Source organism: Silene latifolia, chromosome 4 (genome assembly GCF_048544455.1).
Source record: "Silene latifolia isolate original U9 population chromosome 4, ASM4854445v1, whole genome shotgun sequence".
Lineage (NCBI taxonomy): Eukaryota > Viridiplantae > Streptophyta > Magnoliopsida > Caryophyllales > Caryophyllaceae > Silene > Silene latifolia.
This window is the reverse complement of record NC_133529.1, coordinates 106,183,021-106,207,867: the sequence shown is the minus strand read 5'-3', so window position 1 is coordinate 106,207,867 and position 24,847 is coordinate 106,183,021. Positions and strand designations below refer to the sequence as shown.

The 24,847-nt window shown below is 37.6% G+C and overlaps 2 protein-coding genes across 2 annotated transcripts; both read left to right on the top strand.

Annotated features, from left to right (window-relative positions):
• The first annotated feature begins 1,930 nt into the window (after positions 1-1,930).
• On the top strand, positions 1,931-8,213 carry LOC141653735 (BRAP2 RING ZnF UBP domain-containing protein 1). The gene is made up of 11 exons (XM_074461581.1): positions 1,931-2,315; positions 2,401-2,509; positions 2,801-2,915; positions 3,027-3,124; positions 5,162-5,268; positions 5,356-5,593; positions 6,133-6,186; positions 6,634-6,771; positions 6,857-6,921; positions 7,037-7,091; positions 7,913-8,213. The coding sequence occupies exons 1-11, from the start codon at positions 2,059-2,061 to the stop codon at positions 8,066-8,068; spliced, it is 1,392 nt and encodes a 463-aa protein (XP_074317682.1). The 5' UTR covers positions 1,931-2,058; the 3' UTR covers positions 8,069-8,213.
• Positions 8,214-8,883: 670 nt separating this feature from the next.
• Positions 8,884-14,925, top strand: LOC141653736 (UDP-N-acetylglucosamine transporter UGNT1-like; the record flags this gene model as incomplete). The annotated part of the gene is made up of 10 exons (XM_074461582.1): positions 8,884-8,957; positions 12,793-12,826; positions 12,923-13,087; positions 13,197-13,330; positions 13,515-13,645; positions 13,875-13,919; positions 14,039-14,136; positions 14,257-14,364; positions 14,512-14,568; positions 14,652-14,925. Coding segments are annotated over 10 exons (921 nt in total), but the record flags the coding sequence as incomplete, so codon positions are not given.
• Between the last annotated feature and the right edge of the window lie 9,922 nt (positions 14,926-24,847).

The following is a 24,847-nucleotide window of genomic DNA, read 5'->3' as shown; positions in this document are numbered from 1 at the left end:
AGGTTAGACTTTTGGTATTTTATGTATTATGATATTCATTTTCAATAGTGAATAATCTGTGTTGTGTTTAGTTTATTTCCTGGCATGACATCTCTGTCAGTCCTTCTTCATTATACTGCTGTTTGTCTAACTTAATTGTGGGGTAAAGCTTGTTGGTATATATGTTGCGTGCATGCCTGCCTCCAAAAATAGGAACCGTTGTAAATACCTTTCACAAATACCCGCGCATAATATTCAACAACAGGTTTTAAACGAAGAACCGTTGTTAAAAGTCTTCACAATTTTGGAGGGAAAGTTACAACAACGGGTTTTAAACGAAGAACCGTTGTTACTACAAATTTCAACAACGGGTATTTAGCATATACCCGTTGTTAAAAGTCTTCACAATTTTGGAGGGAAAGTTACAACAACGGTTATTCATATGACAACCGTTGTTATATTATTCTTACCAAATTTTTGAAACACTTTCCACAACGGCTTACACGCAACAACAACGGCTTTTAACTGTGGTGAATACTTTCGACAACGGTTTAAGTAAATAACCTAACCGTTGTAAATACCTTTTACAACGGCCGCTTTAACAACGTCCGCTTTTTGTTTTTACAACGGTTTTTATCCGTTGTTATAAACTGTATCTGTAGTAGTGTCTTCTTGGCAATGACGTAAACTTATGAGTCTTCGGACTCTATTTAGAAAAGGATTGAGATGGCATGTAGGTAATGGCAGCAACATTAAATTATGGTCTGATAATTGGGTGTTTCCACACCCACTTACCAGCATTATTGGTGTTGATAGCACCCGTGTTCTTAATCTTTTGGTTAAAGATTTCATAATCTCTGATAAGCAATGTGATGTTTGTAAATTATCCAATTTAGTAAACAACGATATTGTTAATCAGATTACTAACATTCCACTGCCACACAATGATATCCTGGATACTCTCCTTTGGGGGTTATCCGTGGATGAAAATTTCTCTACCAAATCAGCAACATGGTTAGCGCAAGGTTTGTTCGGTCAAAGTCTTGACAAATGCGTATTTCACTGGATTTGAAAATTAAATATTCCTCCAAAATTAATTTTCTTCTTTGGAAAGCCTGTGTTGACGGTCTCCCAACGAAAGATAGGCTCCTTAAAATTCATATTAATGTCCCTCCTAATTGTGTTTTGTACAACCATCCTATTGAGAACAAAGACCATTTTTTTTACAAATGCCCCTTGATTGGTTCTGCTATCCAAGACTTTTTTTTTTTTTTTTTTTTTTTTTTTTTTTTTTTTTTGGGAAAGGTAAGTAATATATAAATCTTAAAAAATGGTAGCTACATCATATCACAGTTTCTCCCTACAAACTCATATAACTAGTTCTATTAATTACACAAAAAAACAATTTTTGGAATGAGACCAGATATAAAGATCTCAACAATCCCGAGAAAAACGAGTCAGTCAAAACACGAATAATAAGGAAGAAATCTGGTGGGAGAAGCCTATAAACGATTTTCTAAAGCTAAATTTTGACGGGTCGAAAATAGATGGGAATAAAGCTGCTTTAAGATATTCTATAAGAGATCATAATGGTAAAGTCGTTTTGTTGGGAGCAAAAAAATGCGGATCAAATAGTATTCTTGTTGCTGAAACTTTCGCCTTAAAAGAAGACATTTTAGCAGCTAAATACTCAGGTATCTCAAAGTTAATTGTCTAAGGTGATAATTTATGTGTCATTAACTCAATTCGTAATACTTGACAGATTACTTGGGAAATTTCTACTATTCTCAAAGATGTAAAATTAGATCTTCATTTCTTAAAATATAATTAAACATTGTTTCCGTAAAACCAATAAAATTGCTGACTTTATGCCTTCTATTAGACATTCATGTTCAACTACTTTGAGGTGGCTTCAAACTAATTTTCTTGCCTTGAAAAAAAAAAAAAATTGACGGTAATAGCTGGGGGGTGATGTGGTTTTCTATCACAGTAAAAAATTAAACTCTACATCGTCGTCACCAATATCTGTGATACTGTATAATTCATCTTCAAATCCGCATACAATTTAACAATAACAGAATGTTCTCCCTACGAATTCATTCAGTTGACACAGACCATCCTCTCTTTATCAATCTTCCTTCTAATTCAAACCCTAATTTCTCCGAAAGAAGGGGTATAATTCATCTTTATCGAACTTTACTAACACATCCTTCTACTTCCCATCCATCTTCTCCCATTCTTTTCATCGTCGCCGTCCCTAATTACTTTTCTTCTGATGATCTTTTTCGTTTCTTTGCCGACCACATTACTCATGTCGCTGATTTCCTCATCATCAGGTTTATTTCTTTCTGACTTTTCAATTCAATTCAATATTCTTGGTTATTCCTTAATTTATGCTTTTATGTTTTGGGCAAATTCCAGGAATGATGGTGTGGAAGATAGATACAGTGTCTTGATTCGGACCGACGATGAGGTTTCTGCTGATGCGTTTTATCGCGCTCTTAATGGCAAGCGATTCTCGCCTCCTGAGGTTTACTATCTACTTAGACTTTTATTTACTCTCTCCGTCCCGGTCAATTGTTGTCCTTTGGTTTTGGCACAAAGACCAAGGAAAGAGGAGATGACCAATAATTAAATGACAAGTGGAACAAATTGAATGAGGATGATCAATTTACTCATCAAGTTCATTCTTAAAATAGAAAGGACAACAAATGATTGAGACACCCAAAATAGAAAAGGACAACAAATGACCGAAAGTATTTACTTTCTTATTCAGCTGCACTTTTTGTATCAATGTGGCTAAACTTCAGAGACTTTTTAGGTCGAGGTATGTCACATTCTCTATGTTAATTCCTCGGAATTTACTGGATCGGCCGAAATTGCAAGTACTCCTCCACCTGGCTATATCGAGTTGCCAACATGCCCTATTTGTCTAGGTTGGTCTTTTCATTTGGTTGTCTATTTCTTTCTACGTGTATAAATCCGTAAGCGTTGTAGAAAGAATTGTACTCCGAACTAATATTTGGTTGTTATTTGGTTGTTTGTAGAGAGGTTGGACCAAGATACTTGTGGGATACAGACTACATTATGCGATCATTCATTTCAGTGTTCCTGCATTTCCAAATGGACCTATCTATCTTGTCAGGTTAGCAGTCATATGACCTTTAATTCTTTTGCATAAAGGCTGCTACTTATACTTGATTAAACCAAATACCAATACCACAAGCTCTTACTTGTTAGAGCTAGATTCAAGTTGTTGTCATGGATTTTATATAGTAATATAAAGATATTTGTTTATTTATGGGGTTGTAAGCATGATATTCATCGTAATGTCTGGTGGCAGTAGCATATTATGATTTATGACACGGTGGCATGTTTGTTGCCTTAATATATCAAAACCTGTTTTATGTCGTTACTATTGGCTGTATCAATCAAGTATTAGCCAATTACTATGTGGTGTTGGGGTCATATTGGTCCAATCTTAGTTTGTTAACGTTAAAACCTTGATGTAATGACATAGATTTAATACCATGACTTTAAAGTTGTTCCTCATGGTGGTTTAAGTGGTGCTGTTGGGTGTTAAGCTATCACTGTTACTTGATTACCAATGTTTATGTGGAAAATTGCTATCAGTAGTTTTTACTCTAGGAGTCTAAGGTCTTGTTTGGATGGATGAATGCGACGGGTTAGTGAGAAATGTAAGGATGAGAAATGAAGGGATCCATTTTTCTTCTCATATGATATCTAACTCGAACTTTGGCAAGGGTGTGCGGCACTAGTATCATCCCAAGTGTTGGACGTGTCATGACAAATTTTTAAGACAGGATTATGTCGTAAAATGCGAACACGTCATCAAAACATAAATTTGATTGAATATACAAAGTGGTGCGATTATTCAAATTGAAATGCAAAAATATATAAACGTAAAGCTTAAAATTGTTAAAAATCATACTATATGCTTCATTTGCCAGACTATTTCTTTCCTTTTGTCATGCAAGCCTTTCCTCCTGCATCCACTAACAAAAGTGTCGGATGGATATGTGTCGGGTGAGGATTCCATACCCATATCCTTGACTGCCGTGTCGGACATGGGTATGGCTTCAAAGTTGAAGAACTGAAGTAATGTAGCTCATATGTCAAATAAAAAATCCTTCCAACATGAAGAAAAATGTGAAAGTAAAACAATCCCCTCCTCTTCCATTCTTTCTACCATTCCTCTCCACCTTCCTCTTCAACTTGTATCCTTACAAAGGGTGAGGGTTAAGCTGAGCTGAGTTGTGCATTAGATGAAAAGCGTTAATCCTGGCTTGTAAGATGTCATTGATTGTTAGGGAGTGCCTGACCAGTATTCTCTTAGTATGCTGTATTTGATTGATTGGACGATCAACTCTTGGCATGTATGAACATTTAGCACATTTAGAATCCCATGATGCTCGACATGGCAGTTTGTCTTCTTCCACTGTTGTATCTTACAATAACATTAGGCTGTTAAGAGATTGGATGTAAGCCACCTTACCACTGTGTTGAAAATGTGAGACTAAATATGGACAACCTTAATGAAAGTTCCTTTGAGAAATTTATTCTATCCTTATTACATCATATTCCAAGATCAAGATTGGGGGTCTTTTGCATCAGTGGAAGTGTAATTCATCTTTCAATGACAAAGCAAATAGTGGGAACGAGAGTCTAGGAAGGGTGGACATGATTTTTATTGTGAAATGGAATTTTGCTTTATGTTTCTTTTGCGTATTTTACTTGGTTGTTTCTACTGAAAGAAGTCAAAACTGGGCTTGTCTTACCCAGTTGATAGTTAGCTATACTTAGCTATACACTAATACTGAAACTCGCAGGCTGCTTTATCATGTAACTAGAACTTTGAGTTTGGATCCTCACATCATACCTTTGAGCGGGATAAATTTTATCTACACCTCCTGCCCATTTGTATCTCTACTAATTCACTCTTCAAGCAGTTATATTTGGAGGAACTAAAATAAAGTTTAATCAGAATTTTATATTGGTTAGTGATGATAAGTAACACCACATATTTGTTACTGTAGTATCAAGTATTCCGTAAATTTTAAATGTGATGTTCTTTTTTTGTACTATGTGCCCAAAGTGGCAATGACATCTACAAATCGGAGTGAAAATCGGGCATTTTACTATTTGTATCCATGCAAATCAGGTCTGCCGCTTATGCCAGGAGCAGGATGATAAACCTAATTGCTCTGTTTGTAACACATCAGAGAACCTGTGGGTTTGTGTTATATGTGGCTTTGTCGGATGTGGAAGGTAATCTTACCGCTGTTTGTCCTTCATGTTTGTGCTTAATGCGCTGTTTACTCTTTGGTACAATATAAATATTTCGTATTTTTATAGGTATAAAGAAGGTCACATGTTTGGACATTGGAAAAATACACATCACTGCTATTCACTTGATTTAGAGACACAGAGAGTTTGGGATTATGAAGGTGACAATTATGTTCATCGGCTAAATCAATCAAAAGCGGATGGCAAATCTTCAGTGGTTGATTCCCATGATGGAAATTGTAATACATGTGGGGATGGGGAGGATTCCGAAATCACATGGGCTCTCTTCAACAGTAAAGTTGAAGCTGTATGTGCTTATGTTGTTTTATTTTGATTTCTCTGCTAATAATTTGAAGCTACTCTTGTTCTCGACTTTTCTGAAATTGTATCTTGTGTTTTCATAATTTTATTCTGCTTAGTGAGTGGTTTAAGTTTTTCTATTTCCATGGAAGATTCACTGTTTTTTGGCTCTAGATTGTGATTTAGCAAAAGGAAATTGCATGCTAAACTTGTTGCGTTTCTATTATTTTTAAGTGGCAGTCATTCGATGTAATTCGAATTCTCAATGCAATACTCAGTATGGGTCGTACAAAATAGCATTAGCCTTCCTGTGTTGTTGCCACTGGGGTAAGGGTACATATGACCTTCTTCCCCCATCCCTCATTTTCACCCCTCATTCTTTACGTAGGGCGGTAGGGGTTTTAGTACTAGTGAAAAATCTAATTTGTCCTTCATTCTCTACTATTATGCATTTATGCTACCTCTTAATCATAGAACTTCTGTCACGTGGCCCAGAATGATTGAAGACAAACTAATTGCTTATTATTGTACTGCTCTTGAGCACAGATCATGGATGAATACAACCACCTTCTTGCAACTCAACTAGAGAACCAGAGACAGGTAAATCTGTATCCCAAACTCCCACCCTGTTTCCTTTTGTTATTATTTCACCAAACCCCGTCTGGAATTGTTTCCACGCCAAGTTTATCTTGCTGTTGATAAGTTTAATTTTTAAAGACTTGCTTGTAATGCGAGTAACTAATATGAGGGTAGCAAATGTCAAAATAAAGGAAAATAGGAGGGACATGATGGTGGTGAAGGAAAAAACTGGTGGTGGGGGAACAAATACCCCTTATTGGGGGTGATTATTGTTTATTCAACCCCTTCCCGTCCACTACCATCACTTCCTTTTCATTTTCTCTATTTTTTATTTCTATTATCCAAGTAATAATTTCCCCAATTCCAAGCAAGCCCTAGATGGCAGTTCATTACTCATTAGTGTGCTTACACGAACTCTGGATTGTGTATGTCCTTTCATACTTAAGTGCCTCATCTCTCTTTGCCCAGTATTATGAATCTCTACTTGCGGAGGCGAAAAGTAAAAGGGACAATGTTTCCGTAGAAGCGTCAGAGAAGGCATCAAGTTTGAAAGACCTGCTATGCAAACTTGAACAATATGAAGAGAACAAGAAGGCAGTCATGGATGTGAGTTGTGTTGATTTTTGTCTATGTTGGATGCACCTATCTTTGCTTTTCATTTTCTCGCCTAACTTCTGATACCCTTGTTTAGATGAATCATAATCTAATTAAGGAGCAGGAACAGTACAAAAAAAAGCTGGAGGAAATTGAGAAAAGGTCAGATTTTTGTGTCCTTGTGTCCATGATATTAAGCTTGAGATGTACATGTGTTTATGTCCCATTCTCTTCTCCTGCATTGGTTTGTTGAACCTGGTTTCGTGTAATGTAACAGGGAGATATCCTATGCCAAATCAAAGAACGAGCAGATATTTGACCTGGAGGAGCAGGTATATAAAGCTAACTACATTTTTTGTATATTTTTTTTCTCCCAATTATGGTATGGGGGAGCTGTAAAAGGCGTGTCTCTCGCTTCCCCAACCCCCCCCCCCCCTCTTTCCGTTTCTCTCTCTGCATCTATGCCGCAACGAACAAGATCAGGCCGCATTGGCCGATTTATAGATTAAGTCTCAAACCTAGATTTATTGCTATGATTATTTGTTGACATATAATGATCATTTATGTGCATATATGAGCTTTTATGTTGGCATCAAGAGATTAGAGATGTAAGGGAAAAATAAAGCTATACTGAGTATCATTTTGACACGATCAAATAAACAAAAGGTGATTAAATTGATTGGAACTTTTTCGATTGTTTTTCATTATGCAAATTAAATAATATTAATGATCCATTATCAAAAGGGCTATAGAAATATTTTTTAATGAAAGAGTTGGAAATATTTTGATATTTCAGTGTACATGTCTAAATGATGACCAGACGCTTGTTTGACTGTAGTTGCTTGTTGCATTATTTTGCAAATTGGGTGTTACTATGTAGATGAGTTTGAGTAACATGTATAGTTTATATAAAACTTTTTTAGCCGACAATATCCCTCTTTGTGAATAACCATTTTCCTAATGTTGATTACTATTTCATCGTTTTTATTTGGTAAAACATTTTAATGTTAGTTACCATTTTCGCAATCTTGGTAATCATTTCATCGTTTTACAATTGGTCTTATGCTGATCGTCTTATAGAGTTATAGGTGACCAACTCCAATTGTTTTTCATCTTATTGCCAAATAATGAACTTTTGTGTTGGCATTAACAGATTAGGGATGTAAAATTCTTTATAGCAGCGCAATCGAAACTCGGACAGACGAACGACCAAGATGGCATAAAAGGAGGAACTGTGTTGCCAGTGCCTCAAACGGAACTTCCTCCTGATGATACCAAGAAGCGTACCAAATCAGGGCGGCGACGCTAATTCTATGACTTACTCTTGTGTACAGATACAAAGGTACCTCAAATGGGTATTATATTCTGAAATTTACAAATTTTAGAAACCTAGTTTTACTAACCCAAAATGATTTTTGACATTGGTGGTTATTGACAATTTGACATGGGCACTCTTTAGTATATGTACAGATAAGTAGACTTTATATGTTTATTATTGGTCATTGAGTTTTCATATCAATTAGTCTTGCTGAAGACGGGTCGGAGCAAGTGACGGATAATGTCACTCACAAAACGAATAGGGGGGACAAGGTGGGGGCACCCCCATGTACTTCCCTCTCTCCTCTATTTGGGCCATTTGTGAGGGAAAATGGTATCCGTCACTCCAAAGTGACGGATACGTGCCGTCACAAATGAGATTTTGTGTTTTCATATACTGATTTTACTATTTACCCTTCAATTTCATTTTCTCTATTCTCTCTCAAAACCCAATGAATCCACCTACCAACAACCACCTTCCCACCACTCGCCAACTTAACTACTGTCTCCTACCTTACCGTCAACCTGTCATCCCCGACCCTCCTGTTGGCCACCATTTGACCACCCTAGCTAGCATAGCCACTCTCCCAACCCTCCCACCACCACCACCACACTACGACCCACCTCTCGGCACTCCCACCATCACCGTGTGAGATCCACCACCCTGCACCACCACACTTGACCCAGCCACCATACTACACCTAACCCTCGTCCTTAACAACATTACCATTAATAGTAGGTTGTATTGCTAGGTTGCAAAGTCAGTCTACGATTCCTAGTTGGTTGCATTGTCCAGTTCGATAACTGATAAATACGTCGAGTGTGTTGGCGTCGGTGCTCCGGTCTACCTCGCTGTCATCCTCGAATACCTTGCCACTGAGGTATTCTTCCTCTTCTCTCCACCACAATCACCTCCCCACCAACACCCCCTTTATGGAAATCACTACCCTAATTGAACAAATATAACAAATTAATTCAATCTAAAACAAAATTGTGTAATTTAATTAGCAAAATTGAACATTGCTTGTTTGTAGGGATGGCAGTGGGTCGGGGACCCGACCCAGACCCTGAGGGTCGGACCCTAATGGGTCGGGTATGGGTCTCATTTTTTCAGACCCAATGGGTATGGGTCGGGTATGGGTCTTAAGAAAATATTTCGGGTCCGGGTCTAAGTTATGAGACCCATACCCGACCCTTAGACCCTTTATTATATAAAAAAAAATCAAAATCACAAATTTTCTGAATTCATACTGGCAAACCGTAGAAACCCAACTAAAATCTCTTTCTCTTCCCTCATCCCATAAAGTGATAGAACACAACCAAACTCTTCTGACAATAGCACCACTCCACCACTGACACAAGAAAACCACCACCACAGCACTGATACGCGACTGACAACCACCTCTCTAATAGGCGGTGACCGACAACACCATTAACGGCAGCCAGCGACGGTCAGATGGAGACGGCTATCAAGTACGGTATTGATTTTTGGGTTCCGAGTTTGATTCTTTCACATGTATTTGGATGTAAAATTAATTTAGGTCTTCTTTGTCTTTCTTAATCTATTTGGTATGTATATTGGATTTGGTAGTATACAATAGAGATTAATAACCTTATAATGTTAAAGCAGTATGAATTTTTTTTTTAATATTATAGACCTCATACAACAAGTAATCCTTATTCTTAAAGTGGTGAAACTTGGGCCATGGTAGACCTGACCTACCCTTACCCATAGGGTCCGGGTATGGGTCCTCAAATTTTAGACCTTGCGTGTCTGGGTCGGGTACGGGTCCAAAGGAAAAATCTCGGGTCCGGGTCCGGATCTAGGCGGACCCTACCCAGACCCTACCCATTGCCATCTCTACTTGGATGCGAAATTGAAGAACTTGGGAATTTTTTTAATAAGATTTTGAGATGAAATGCAAAGAGTGTTGCTTTTTTAGAGGAAGAGTAGGTTATGAAAAATTTATGGCAAAATGTATATAAAGAGTAATTAGGTTATTATTATGGGAATGAGTATTAGATCATGATTTTTTTATTATTATTTCTTTTAGATTTGATACTAGTGTATCAGAACTCACAAATTTAGCAAACTTCGATGATTTCTCATGATGATCTTTCCATCCGGTTACGCACTCCAAGAAAGGCTAAGACGACGGAAGCAAAATTCTAGATTTTTGGATGAATTTATTATGATCTCGAAGATAATTGTTTGGGATTGGATGGAACTAGGGATCATGGGTGATCATAAGCGATTTGGCTCATTTAACCGATTCAATTGATCGGTTAACCGGCCAACAATTTGCCAAATGGTGAACCATGATTGAACACCTGCTTTTTCCGGTTCGGCGAACCAAAACCAGTTCTATAACTCGAAAAAATACCAGACAATTGGTAAATGTGACAGTTTATATAACAGCTAATAATCGTAAAAACCAAGCTCAAAACCATACTATGCTACCTCATTTCATTATTTGATTTTAAAAAGTTGAAACATTCTTAATTTAAACTTGCCTTTCTATGCCTTTTAATATAAAAATACCAAAATTTGACGAAAATACGCGATATCAGGATGATCGTAATCTTTTATAATAGCCGCCAAAAATTTGGATAAAAAACACAATAGGAAATAAAATAAATTTATATTATGTGATCTAAAAAACATTATAATATAAAATAAATGAATATAATAAAACAGACAATATCATCACGATCATAACATCATAATAAAAAAATTGTGACCATTCAAAGTTTTTTAGTTTTTAATTGTCGTTTTGTTCCAATTTAAATCATCGTTGTATTAAAGTTTTCATTGTAATTATTAATAATTATTTAAATGCGTGTTTGAACCAAGTTTAGAAAAATCTTTTGTGTTTTTGAAAATGAGTTTTTAATAAGCTATTTTTTGAAAAAAATTGTAGGTGTTTGGCTATTGTTTTACAATTATTTTGTTCAATTTTTTCCCCTTTTATGGAGCAAAAATAACAAATTATTGTTAAAAGTATATCAAGATTGGTCTCTATTTATGGAGAATGAAAATTATGAATGAATAAGTATTTGTTTTATTTTATTAAAATGGTTACAACATTACAAATTTTTAATTTATGTATTAAATCTCTTAAAAATAAAAGTAAAAACTAGAAGTACCAAATTGTTAGAACTTTTATTTTTTAACTTGCTAAAAATGTATTCTTCACCAAGTTTAAGCTTCTAGGAACAAAAAACAGTTAAAAAATATTAGGCTCCATTAGTTATATGCGGGGCTTCCATTGATTATCAATCAATGGTAAGCCCCGAAATTATTTCAAATTTCAATCAATAGTATACAGATCTATTTTTTATTCAATAAAAGTCTCCCTTTTGGTGAGAATCGTTTTTTCTGTCCCTTATTTCAGGTTTTTCCATTTATTCGTGAGTTTAGTCTCGTCAGTAATATAGTCAAAAATAGTTCGTTGATGGTTTGTAGCGTGCTCTTTCAAAAGGTACAAGTAGACCTGTCAAAAGTCTCAAAACCTGACCCGATCCGAAAATCGATTGTAACCAGACCCGTAAATAACCCAGTTTTTTCAAACCGAACCCGTTTTGACCCGTAAATAGCGGGTCAAAACCCGATTCGTAACGGGTTGACCGTTAGGTCAAGGCAATATATCTTCCTTAAAATTGATAATGTCAAATAGGTATTGACTTGTAAAATTTTAAGGAAAGATATGTATCTATACGGAATACTACGTCATCACCTCGAACCTTATGCCACATCATCACATTAAAGTGTGAGTCACGCCATCACTTTCACCATATTACGTCGATCCATATTATACGTCAGCACTGTCATGTCATCATTTCAAGCAACATGCCACGTTATCACCTTGAAGTGTGTGTTACTTTCACCGTGTGACATGGAACCGCATTCCACGTTGACACTGCCACGTCATCACTTCGAAGTCTGTGCCACACCGTCAGTTTCATCGTATTACGTGGAACCGCACTTCACGCCAGCACTGCCACCTCATCACCTCGGATCACATGTCACGTCATCATTGTCATCTTATTTGAGACTCACTGTCGTACTTGGCGAGTTAGTGAGGGTAATGATGATGATGATGATGAGGTGGTGATGGCGAGAATTGTGACAATTAAGTTGACTAACACGAGCAAGAAGAGACAAAACTCATTTTTCACACGCTTCATAAATATGTCAATCACTATATTTGTTACCCGTTATGCTGAACCTGGGTCTTTGATTCTATCATTTTCACATATCTCAAAAACTTTGGAGAGACGGTAATACTATATTACGTATGATTTTCTAGCTTTTATATGTCTCGAGTTCGAGAAATGGGATGCACCAATATATAAATGGGAAATGGTCCACGTACGGCGTACCATACGGGATCATACGTGATCTGAATTGGACACGAATCTGGTTTATCTCATTTTAAACGAATTCAAAAGTTTGTTTCTCCAATAGCCCAATTCAAAACAAGTTTATAGAATATATAGATGTGCCTGGCTTTCGAAGGCTACCAAAGACACTTTCTACAGCATGATTGCATCATTTGAGAAGAAAACAGAAGTACGTCTACCCATAACTGAAAATTATTATGAAAAGGTGGAAGCAAAGGGAATGTCAACAAAAGGGATTTATGCTGCTATTTCTTACATGTCTTGTGCAGTTGTGTTGATTATGTTTAACAAAGCAGCTCTGTCTTCCTACAGCTTCCCTTATGTAAATGTTATCACTCTATTACAGGTAACCACTCTTTCTTTCTTGAATTGTTTATCATATTAAACCTGAGTGAGTCGATGTCTGAATTTAAAATTTAAACTACCAAATATTGATCTACAGTTGATATGCTCGTCTTTATTTCTCTACACATTAAGACGATGGAAGATCATCTCTTTCGCAGTTGATGAATCACTCAGAGCAGACAACAACAAACTCACCCTGCTTGTACCGTACAAGACGCTTCTGCAAACCCTTCCTCTCGCTCTATCATATTTGCTTTTCATGGTAAGTGCTCTTAAAAGGCATCCATTACTACCATGTTTATTAAGCGCAGCTCATTTGGTATACGTAAATCAAATAGCTAATCTCATGTTTGTATACTTGCTTCATAAAGCTGGTCTCTATGGCATCAGTGCGTGGTGTAAACGTTCCCATGTACGCAACTCTAAGGCGAACTACTGTGGCTTTTACAATGGTGGTCGAGTATCTTGTGGCTCGTCAAAAGTACTCCCGTCGCATTGTGGCAAGGTAATTTTTTATTTTATAGGGTATTTGGTTAAATAGCATGTAGTGTTACAATATCTTAGTCGAAAATCATCTTACACGACGAAACCTTGTTTGCACGTATGTAGGATTAGATTTCAATACCGATAACTTACTCTTTGAGCTTGCTAACATTGTATCTAATGAGGTCGACGGTTTTTTTTTGCAGTGTGGGTGTCATCATACTAGGTGCATTTGTAGCAGGAGCACGAGATTTGTCATTTGACTTGTACGGCTATGCCGTTGTTCTTGTATCAAATATCTGCACTGCTGTATATCTTGCCTCTATAGCCCGTCTAGGTAGCGCTTTCTTTTCTTTTCATTTCATTAAAATGTACTCGTATGTCACGACATTGACACTTTGAACTTCATTTGAACGGCGAGTTGGTCTTAAGTGAGTAAAAAGCTGCTGATACTATTTTTTTTGTAAAATAAACCAAGTAATTAGTTGGTCTCCAGTGTGAAATATAGTCTCGTCTTAAACTCGCTATTTTCGTATACATTGTATTTGAAAATATGGTGTTTTCAGGAAAATCAAGTGGACTTAACAGTTTTGGCCTAATGTGGTGCAATGGTAAGTCTTTATATTATTTGTCAGCTAATCTGTGCCTGTCTCTCATCGTTACCTCCCGATACATACGTAGCATTTAAGATAGTTTGACGATTCAATTTCGATCTGAAATTATGGTATAGGAATAATATGTGGCCCGATTTTGCTGATTTGGACATTCCTTCAAGGTGATCTACAGATGCTATTGAACTTTCCTTACTTATCGTCCCCGGGCTTCCAGGTACTTCTTTTCCTTAACATAAAAAATTACATGAGTTCAAGGATATGGGATGTTCGTACTGAGAAGCCTGACAACGATAGAAAAATTAACATACTGATAAATTGACCGTGATTCCTGCAGGCTGTGATGCTTCTCTCCTGTATCATGGCATTCTTTCTTAACTATACCGTGTTTTGGAATACTGCTCTTAATTCAGCTCTCACTCAGACTATTTGTGGCAATTTAAAGGTATGATTCTATTTCACGTCTGCCAAAAACTGCAATTCTTATACCATACACCCAGGTGCATGGTGTATTGGTGTATGGTACTCTCACCCATGTTCACCGTCAAAGTAGGGTTCTATTTTGTTCTAACCGGTATTTTAAACTGTACAGGATGTTTTCACAATCGGACTTGGCTGGCTTTTGTTTGGTGGCCTTCCGTTTGATTGGGTATGTCGGAATTTTTCTATTGAATTTGCAGCCTCTTTTGCTACACGAACTCTTCTAATGATTTGGTGTTGTTTTGGTCTCAGTTCAACATACTTGGCCAAGGCCTCGGCCTTTTCGGGTCATGCTTGTACGCTTACTACAAATTCAAGGGGCAGTGAGGATTTTTTATGCCGTTTTTTTCATGCCCTTTTTTGGTCTCGCATGCTTGTCATGTGAGAGGGTGACGCTCAAATTGGATGTCATCCGGTGGCACCCGTTCATTTTCCTTTATTGGAAGAGGAGAATTGTAAATGGTAGCATAGAGAACTAATGCTACTTCTAATAGAAATACCCAAATCAGCAATCATATTTTTGTCTCTTTTTTATTTGTGAATTAATCGACATTCGGTGAACATTACTCTCTCCCATCATTAAAATTTCTAAAAGGACTCGCTACTATCGTGGATGATATATGATTTATGATGCTCGGACTCAAGTACAACCTACAGATACGGGTACATATCTCTGTGTTCAATACTTTAATCATAAAATCAATGATATGAAGATGCAATTAACTAGCATATACACGACTTTGTTATGGGTCTAGCCATTTGTGGAGCACAAGTATGATATTTCTATTTCATATTGTGTTTTTATGTATGTTAAGTCTAGAAGATTTAACTTGTTTGGCCAAATGTTACGGGTTTGTGAAAGTTTCTTTGGGAAGCATTTTTTTTGTATACAGGGAAAAAAGCCGCAGCAACTTTGTGTGGTTTAGAATCACAAAATCTGAAAACAAAAGAGAGAAAAGGCAGAGAGTTAGAAAAAAAGGGTTTTAGCTCGTTTTTCTCAGGGCAGCTTTAACTAAACTGTCGATTGCTAGAGTTTCAACCGTTGGTTCATCTCTAAACTTTGTCAGCTTGTTCATGACATCTAAGGCTTCATTCTGACCCGTTGGGATCAAGATATTATAATTCATCCTTTTAAGAGTGATACATTGTACTCCGTTATTATATTATATTGTGGAACAATTGGATTTCTAGTCTCAAGTTTTACCTACTTGAGTTTTCCGCATGATTAAAATATTCTTGTGTTCTTTATTATTTTTTGGCTACATCCCTTATTTACTATAGCAACAACCAACGGAGCACTATGGTTGATTCTCAGCCCCTTATTTACTATAGCAACAACCAACGGAGCACTATGGTCGATTCTCAGCCAAAAATGACAATGTGGCAACCTCACGTTAATTTTAGCAAAAATACATTAAAATGTATTGAGTATCCATCAGGAAATAAAAAAAACTAAACTATTATGACAAAAGTAACTACCCATTATCACAATAAAAATAACTCCCCATTATAAATTTCCCGATTATTAATTGATGATTATACAAAATACAAATTGAACATTGCTTACAATTTATACTTTTTTTTTCTTTTGAAAAATACAATTTATTCTCTTTATTAACCACAAAAATTTTAATACGGAGTACTACAACTCTACAAGCTACTAGCTTTAAACCCGTGCAAAAAAAAATGCACGGGCGAGACGGGCGTGTGTCTTTTAAAGTTATGATATTTTAAACGTTTTTATTGGACATATCATTGAGTTTATTTATGGTATAAATACATACTAAATTTAGATGGAGGATAATAATTTTGGGATGAGTATGTATTAAAAATAAGGGTTTTTTTGTGTGAAAAATACTTTATATTTAGGGGTATTTGTAAAAATACTACCTTATTTATTTTTCTTGCTTAAGACTACCATTTTTTTTTGACAGCCGTAAAGAGAGAGTTTTACATTATAGTGGTATGGTTCACGAAACCATACCTAAAGACTACAACATAAAACACTAGAGTATTGCCACTAACATAAACTAGAATAAGGTAACAATTGCACCGGTTAACAACATCGTGTTGAAGGCGAACAACGAAAGTCTGAACACGCTCTTCCAAATTACTATCTACCACCTTCTCTAAAGGAAGAGCAGCGCTGGCCAAAGGAAGACACCCATACTTGCTTGTCTTGATTGATGGAGCTTCGGAGAAATACCTGCAACAAGACCCAATAAAGGATCTCGGAGATTCATCTCCTTGACTGTGAAAATCTTCCTCAAAGAACCAACGTGCCTTCACAAACTCATTTTTACTCGTCCTAAACAAAACAGCCTCAAAGAAATACCTGCAACAAGACCTAAGAGAACGTCTTGGAGATTCATCTCCTTGGCTGTGATACACCTTAGCTGGAAACCAACGAGGCCCTTGACCCAACAGCCTATAACAAAGTGCACTTACGCCCCAAGGACGTAGAAAGGAAAGGAGGCGGAAAGCAGACCACAAAAATCTGTCTCCAAAGGAGATCAAACTCCTACACTTTGGAACACAACCCCCGTTGACCAAAACCTCGTAGCCAAGAAATTCGAGTAAAAAGGTAGATAACAGTGGGGGAAAATACCCCCTTACCAAAACCATCTCAGGAGACCGCAGCAAGCTAGTCTCAAAACAGACCCGATGCAAAGTACCAGTCGGCCTAATTAACAGGTGGATAAGAGGACAGGACACCCCATACCACCCAGAGATTATTATTTGAAAGAACAAAAACCACGAAAAAACAGAAATAAACATTAGAAACAGACGGATCCGCCGCATCCGACCCAACCAAACCACTTCCAGTTATCCGACTTCAACCTACAAAAACGCCTCCACAGACACAAACGGCCGAAGCCTCACTCCCACCAACGAACGAAAAGGACCCCACAAACCAACAACAAACGACACGACCGACCCAACAAACACCTTAACCCGAACCAAACACTGAGACTCCAAATTACAACCGCACCCCCTCCCCCCCCCGGACCATCGGCTATTTCAACAAAACCAATCAAGACAAACGACCCAGACTGACACCAGCAGAAAGGGGGAAAAGGGAACGATCGATGGGGGAAGGGGCGAGGGGAAAGGGGAAACACCAATCGTCCGAAGACCACAACCGAAAATAGACCGACAACACCAAAAGGCGCCAAGCTCATCAAAACAGGCGACACATACCAGGACAGGGAGAGGGGAAAACCCCAGATTGGCCTGAAAGTCCTTCGATGACAGGACAGGAGAACAGAGAAACGGAACGCCCTCAGAGAACGAAACAAGAACACCACAAACAGGCCGCCGGACGATCGAGACGGAGCCAAACGCCGTTACCAGGAAGAGGAGAGAAGAAGCCGAAAGTCACAAGAGACGTAGACCATCGCCGGAGATAGGTTAAAGGGAGAACCCATCTCCGGCGATAGGGTAGGTGAAGAAGGAATGGAATTTTGTGGATGGGAGAGGCGGCGGCTCAAGAAAACAGATTAGGGTTTTTTGTTTTTTTAGAGGAAAGGGAAAGCTAGAGAGAGAAAACAGTAATACAGGCGCTTAACACTACCATTGTTTTCTCTTTTTTTGGGGAAAAACTACCTGTGCTGAAACTATGGCGAGACTTGATCGATTTAGCGACACTAACCTATCCTACATGATTTTGATAATATTAAACAACAATGACCAACTGCGTCCAACCCACAATTTAACTTTACATAAGCAAAATTTATGTTTTCACATTTCAGTAATAACTATTAACATCTACTGAAGTTAACCGTAAGTACATTACGACTTCCCAAAATCGTGCCTAAGCAAGATTAAAACATAAAAGAGTCAAGGGAGATAGGTTTAAGCCGGAAACTGACCAAATTTGTTTAGATTCTTAGCGTATGTAGTTATTGACCAAGAATAAATTAAACAAAGGTAGTAGAAAAAAAAAAATGTAAGGTAGTCTTTTTACAAATACTCCTAAATATAAGGTAGTTTTTGACCAAAAAAATCCTAAAAATAAAGGGAACAATAAAATTAGAATAAAAAATATTAGTTTTAAGCAAACAATTAATTCATTTAACTGGGCCGGATATAAAACTTAATCCAGAGTCCATTATTATACCCTATAGCAACTCATTTATAAAGATCCGCATTTCTCATAATTTAAGACCCTAAAGCTCCTTCACCTACGCCCTACGACATCATTTTCCCTTATGCTAGCTACATGCCTCTCTCATACCCCTCTTCCTTCATCAGTTCATCACTCCATCTTCTTTATTGAAATCTTAAACCAATCAGCCAATGTCATTTACATCTTTAATGCAATCTCCAACTTTTTTTTTATGTAAATTTCTTAAGCACAAATGATATTTGTAATACTACGGATTTATGAGTCTCTGGGTGTTGGAGCTGGTGTCCTCCACAAATTAGTGTGATAACATTTGTAAATCTCTTACAGGTTCACAAGGGTATACTTCGTATATTTAATCAGTTGATTAACGTTTACCTAATAACGGTTGGCTTGCTAGAAAGTTTGACGTTATTATCATACAGATGGCGGTGATCAACTGGTCCCTAAAGGTCACTGTAATACTCCGTATTTATAAGTCTTGGGGTACTCTATCGAGTAGGCCTTACTCTGTCGAGTAAGGGTAAGTTGCGTTTTAAAATAGTTTCTGACCTGTTGGGTACTCGATCGAGTAACGTGGGTACTCGATCGAGTAAGGGGGCACTCGATCGAGTACCTTAGCTACTCGATCGAGTAGCCGGTTTACGGGGGTTGTTTTCTCGGGTTTTGTTAAATGATGCGAGATAAGTATAAAAGGTTGTCCGTCACTTTTCTTAGTTCTTTTATCTTTTCTAAAACCTAAGTGAGGAGAAAAGGAGTTACGTAGTTCGTCTGTCATCGCATCATTAGCAAATCCCGGAGCTAGAAGTGTCGGATTTCATCGTTCTTTATACCTTTGTGATCCTTGCGTCGAGGGTAAGATCTGCATACCAATTTTATAGTATTTCGTCAAGTTTCGTTAAACCCTAATTTTGGGATTGGGGGTTTTTATGATTTGTTAAGGTTAGATTGTGATTATGTGATTATGTGATAGGAGAAGAATTTGTAAAGGAGAGGTTTTGAGACAGCTGCTAGATCGTCTGATGATTGTGTTGCTTTCCAGGTAGGATTTCCTACTCAGTATTAGTCCCATAATGGGATATTGGTGATGTGTTGTATTTGGTTGTTTGATATAATGATTGTACTGTGTTTGTGGTTGTGATTGCTGTTGTTGGTTCTCGAGATGCGTTCTCGGCCTGAGTGGGGTCACTTGCGGGGAGTGACTTCACGCCCTAGTTTCGCCCTTCGTGGAACCCGCCACGGAAGGGGATGTGCACATTAATGGACAGGGTTATCGCTCGGTATGATGAGCGGGGCTTAGGTGGGAACGGATGCGGTCCCCCACTGGCAGGGCTGGTCCAGTGGACAGTCAGTTTTGAGATGATGGGAATTGGTTGGTGGTGTGTGTGTGTGTGTGTGACAGTTCAGCTGTCTGTTTATCTTATCGTTGATATATATTGAATCGTGTGATTAGTACTGACCCCGTGTAAATGTTTTAAAAACTGTGGTGATCCATTCGGGGGTGGTGAGCAGTTATTGAGCAGGTATGATATGACGCGTATGGGATAGCTGAGATGAGTCATCACGTGGCAGTTAGAAGTCTTCCGCTGTGTCAGACGGTGTCTTATAGCTTTGATAGTTTTAGCAGTAGACCGTCTGAGAATATTGTATTTCAGTTTATTAGTTTTGGTTTTGATCATGTAATCACTTAAACTATTTATTTAATAAAGTATGTTTCTTCATTGTCTTATGATTATCATGCCTCGGGTAACCGAGATGGTAGCGTCCTTATACCTGGGTGGTCCTGGTAAGGCACTTGGAGTATGGGGGTGTTACAAATGGTATCAGAGCGACGATCCTGAAACCTGTAACCAATGAATCCAATGAATATAGGGAGTCAATTAAAATGAATCCGGGGTAAAGGTTGTAGGAGCTAATGCAAAGACTTGGGAGACGTCCTAAAGTCGCGAACTCGCCCTATAATTTTGAACCGGTCACATGGGCTATGAGTCGGGATCGCTATGTGTTTACCTTGTGCTTTGTGTACCTATGGAGTGATGTGTGGCATGAACCAGTGGATGTATGTATGTGGAGAATAGGGAATGTGTAGAAAAGATGGTGATAATGTGATTTCGTATGTTGTTGATTGAAAGCATGTTGCATGATAGTTGATTTACAATGTTGGTTGGAATTGTTAGAAAAGTGTATGAGAATGATGAGTAATGTGTTGGGAATAGATGAATTGATTGGAAAAGATGAGTAGCAATTGCATAAGTATATGAATTTTGTGATTATGAATATGTTTAGGTGACGAAGTGTAATTGTAATGTTGTTGTATTAGTAACATGGGAATAGGATTTGTAATGTATGAGAATGTTTTGTGCTACGAAAAGTTATAAAATTTAAAGCATGCGGTTAGTACATGACTAATGAGTTAAATAATATATGTGCATGATGGATGTTGTTGCTTGATTTTTGAAGATGGTAACATGAGATTAGCAATACTGGTTTTATGAGTACTGAGTCGTTTTGTCTACCTTGTTGTTGTTTAAGTCGTTTGGGAAGTAAAAATCAATAGTTGTGTTTTTCGATTATAAAGAGGTTGTCTTTAAACTGTTATAACTTGAGATGCATAAATGATTTTGATGTGATTCCAATTGGAGGTGATAGCTTGTCCTTTTACGATTCTAACGATAGGTCACACGCCCAGAATGACCAAGAAATGAGTGAGTTATGACTGTTTTACGAAAACTGGACAGTGCTGAGAAATGCGTAGGTACTCGATCGAGTAGCCTTGGTACTCGATCGAGTAGTGGGGTACTCGATCGAGTACGTCAGTTACTCGATCGAGTGTCCCTGGTAATTTTTTTTACGTGCTTCTGATCTTCACCTACTCGATCGAGTAAGCCCCTTACTCGATCGAGTGGCCTGTACTCGATCTAGTGACCCTTGTTTGGGTCATATGCTTATCTTTTGACATTCGTTGCATGTTATGTTAATTCAAAGTTATTATTTTGCTTCTTTATGCATTGTTTTACATGTATGTTGGTCTTGACGCGTAAGTTACCCAATCTTGTGGTGTAGTGAGTGGCACCTGTGGTGAGTATGAGTTCGGTGGGAGGACATGAGTTCTATGTGTTGTGATAGATAGTGGAAAAAGAAAAGGGAGATTGGTATGGCTTAATTGAGGCATAGAGCATGTTTTGTGAGACGGGATGAGTGATATGATTGTGTGTTGAGTAATGTAAAAGTAAGTGAATGTGGGCAAAGGATGATGTGAGTCTAAGGAACGTGAGAATAAAAAGATTGGAAGTAAGGATGTGGATAGTGGCAGCTTGAGATGTGTAAAGAATTATGGAGGGAGATGGTTAGGAGTCGTGTGGGTCAAGAATATATGTACTGAAAGTTCGTTTTAAAGGGGTTGAGAAGAGCGGTATATAGTGAACTTTATGGAGACATGTTGCGAGCTGGGTTTGTAGACAGTGAGTGAGTTTGAAAGATTTGGTTTATTCAGAGGTGGAACTACGTGTGATTTCTTTGGGCATTTAACGGTATGAAATAAATTTGGATTTCTAGAGAGGTACAAAGGAGATGCAATTGTTTGAACAGTGAACGTTGATTTTATGGATAAATTAGTGGCAAGGGTGATTGATTAATGGCATAATAAGAGAATATTTATGATAAGAAAGAGTGAGATGATATCGATATGAAATAATGGGATTTGAGTTTTGGAGCAATGAAAAGATAATCGGAGCACTAAAGGGTTAGATAGAAGTAATAAGGAGTTGAGCTAGTAATGGTATTGTTGAGTATAAAGAGAAAAGAAGGATAAAAGTAAGTTGAGACAAATGTTGACCGGAGATATGTGACATAAAAGTAAGGAATCGTCGAGATGTATGATTCTATCAAGAGTAAGTAAGTTAATGCTTATACAGAAGCTTCAGGACAACATGATTAGTAATGAGTTTCGAGGAATTAAGGAAAGTAAGAAGTTGGTCGAATATTTGCACGATACGAGATTTTTGGCGGAGAGTTAGATGATGATACAATTAAGGATAGTATTGGGAAGAATGTTGAGGTAATTTTGTTGATGGATTCGATGTTTGTTATTTGGGATGTCAACCAAAGATAGGAAAGAAATCGTGATGTTTAGAGATGAGTGTAAGAGGTTTGATGTTCGGACAGTAGTAGTGTTATGGTTTGTGACTAGTGGTTAAGGGTGACGGTATTTTAGAAAAGCAGCAATTCTAGAGAGATTGATCTTGTAGGGACAAGATTGATAAGTATTGTGGACAGCGGGCCGCCCACGGGGGCGCTTGGTGAAGGGGCTCGAAAACAAGCGTTTGCATTTTGTATGGAGTCGCCACCAATTTTTATGGGAAATTGGAACCGTTCGAATACCTCATGTCATGTCAAGACATAAAGTAGTGACATGAACACTAAGCAATCGTTACCCTTAGCATTCTATGTCTAGAATGACTCTCGTGGATGCCAATGAACACGGGTGCTCACGGAGATCTGGAGTAAGGGGTGAGGGTACGTATTAGGAAGCTCTTTTGATCGAACACCTAATCCCGCCCGCCTCGATAGCGGCCTCTACTAATGATTAGGGAAGTTATTCGTACTTGATATATCGTCGGTTATATGCATGCGATGCAACATCCATAGATTAATCCTAGCATGTGAGAAATTAGACTAAGTCGGTGAATCAATTAATTAGCAAACAATTAATGTCGAAGTAGGATTTAATGCTCAATTACATGTGAAAGCATACAAGCAATAAAAGAAATACAATAAATATAAATTACAATAATGGAAATTACAATAATTACATTGAGATAGGCGATTTATGTCGAAAATACCTTTGAAACGGATAATTTGATAAAAAGAAATAAGAATAAAACAAAGAAATACGAACAAGTCAGAAAGTGATAATACGATTATTAGTTGATTAATACGCTTACTAATTAAACTACGTCAAGGCAGAAAAGGAGTTCAGGGACAGAAATCACCCTGGAACAGCGCAAGAGAAATCGCGCCTTTGGAAGAGGCGCAGCATTCTTTGCGTCTGTTCTCCAAGGGTGAGTTCTCGTTCGTCGTGAAGCCGAATCGCGAACCGTTAATGTTAATTGGTAAATTAATGGATTGATTGATTTTAGACTCGGATGAAACTGATTAATGATTTATTTACATATGATTGAGGTCATAAAACAGTAAAACATGGATGATACGGAAATAAACGGATTAATTATGTGAAGGGTCGATGTTAATGAATGATTAATTAAACTAACTAAACGAATTATACTAAACATGATGAATTAATGACGAATTAATGGCTAAACAGATGAAAATATATCAACAATGAATCCCAGAAACTCAATATGAACGAATTGAATCCCTAAAACTCGAATTGAATTTAATGACGAAAAAACCGCAAATATTGATTATTAGGGATTTGAGTCGGATTTATGACGATTTAAACATGTTAATGAGGATGGTTAATATACATATGAATTATTAAACTATCATGTGAACGAATTAATGAGATTTAACAAAACAAAAGAAATAAATTTGATACGAATTACGAGAGGACGGAGGAAGAAGAAAAGAAGCGAGAATCTGCGCGGCCTCACGAAGAGGCGCAGCAGGTGCCGCGCTCCTTCGAAGAGGCGCAGCAGTTGCTGCGTCTTTTCTAGACGTCTGTCTGCTGGAAATCCGCAAAAAAGGTTTTAAAGACGGTTTTAGAAATCGATTTTAATGAGGTACTCTCGACATAAACCTTACAATTGTTATACAATAATTAAAATACAATAAATAAAAGAGAGATTAATACACCCTCAGACTTACATGTTGACGGAACGAGATGAACTAAGAAGATCGATTAGTGAATGCTCGACGCGAATGCAAGGAAAGAGTGCCCTCGAAAGAGGAAAACGATTTAACAAGTTGATTAATTAGATTGATTGAGTGTAGTGGTCAAATTGGTCGGTCATGCAACGGAAAGGCTGGTACCCGGAAGGATCCGAGCTTACGTGGTCGAATGTTCAAGCACGTAGGCGCCAATTAGTAAGAACGAAGTCTAGAATGCAAAGGGAGAAGAGAAGGGCGGACACTCGCGTGAGAAATATGAGGAACGAAAGCTCCTATTTATACTAATCACGTGAAGAAATAGGGTTTCGGAGACTCTTTGGAAGTGAATCTCGGAAAGATATAAAAAAAGATACGTAAATCATGCAAAGAAGGGCCTGGGAAGAGGCGCAAAGAAGCCATCAACGTCTCTTGGAAGAGGCGCAAAGACTGGGTCTGCGTCTATTCCCGTGAGGTTTCCTCCCGCTAAGAAAGA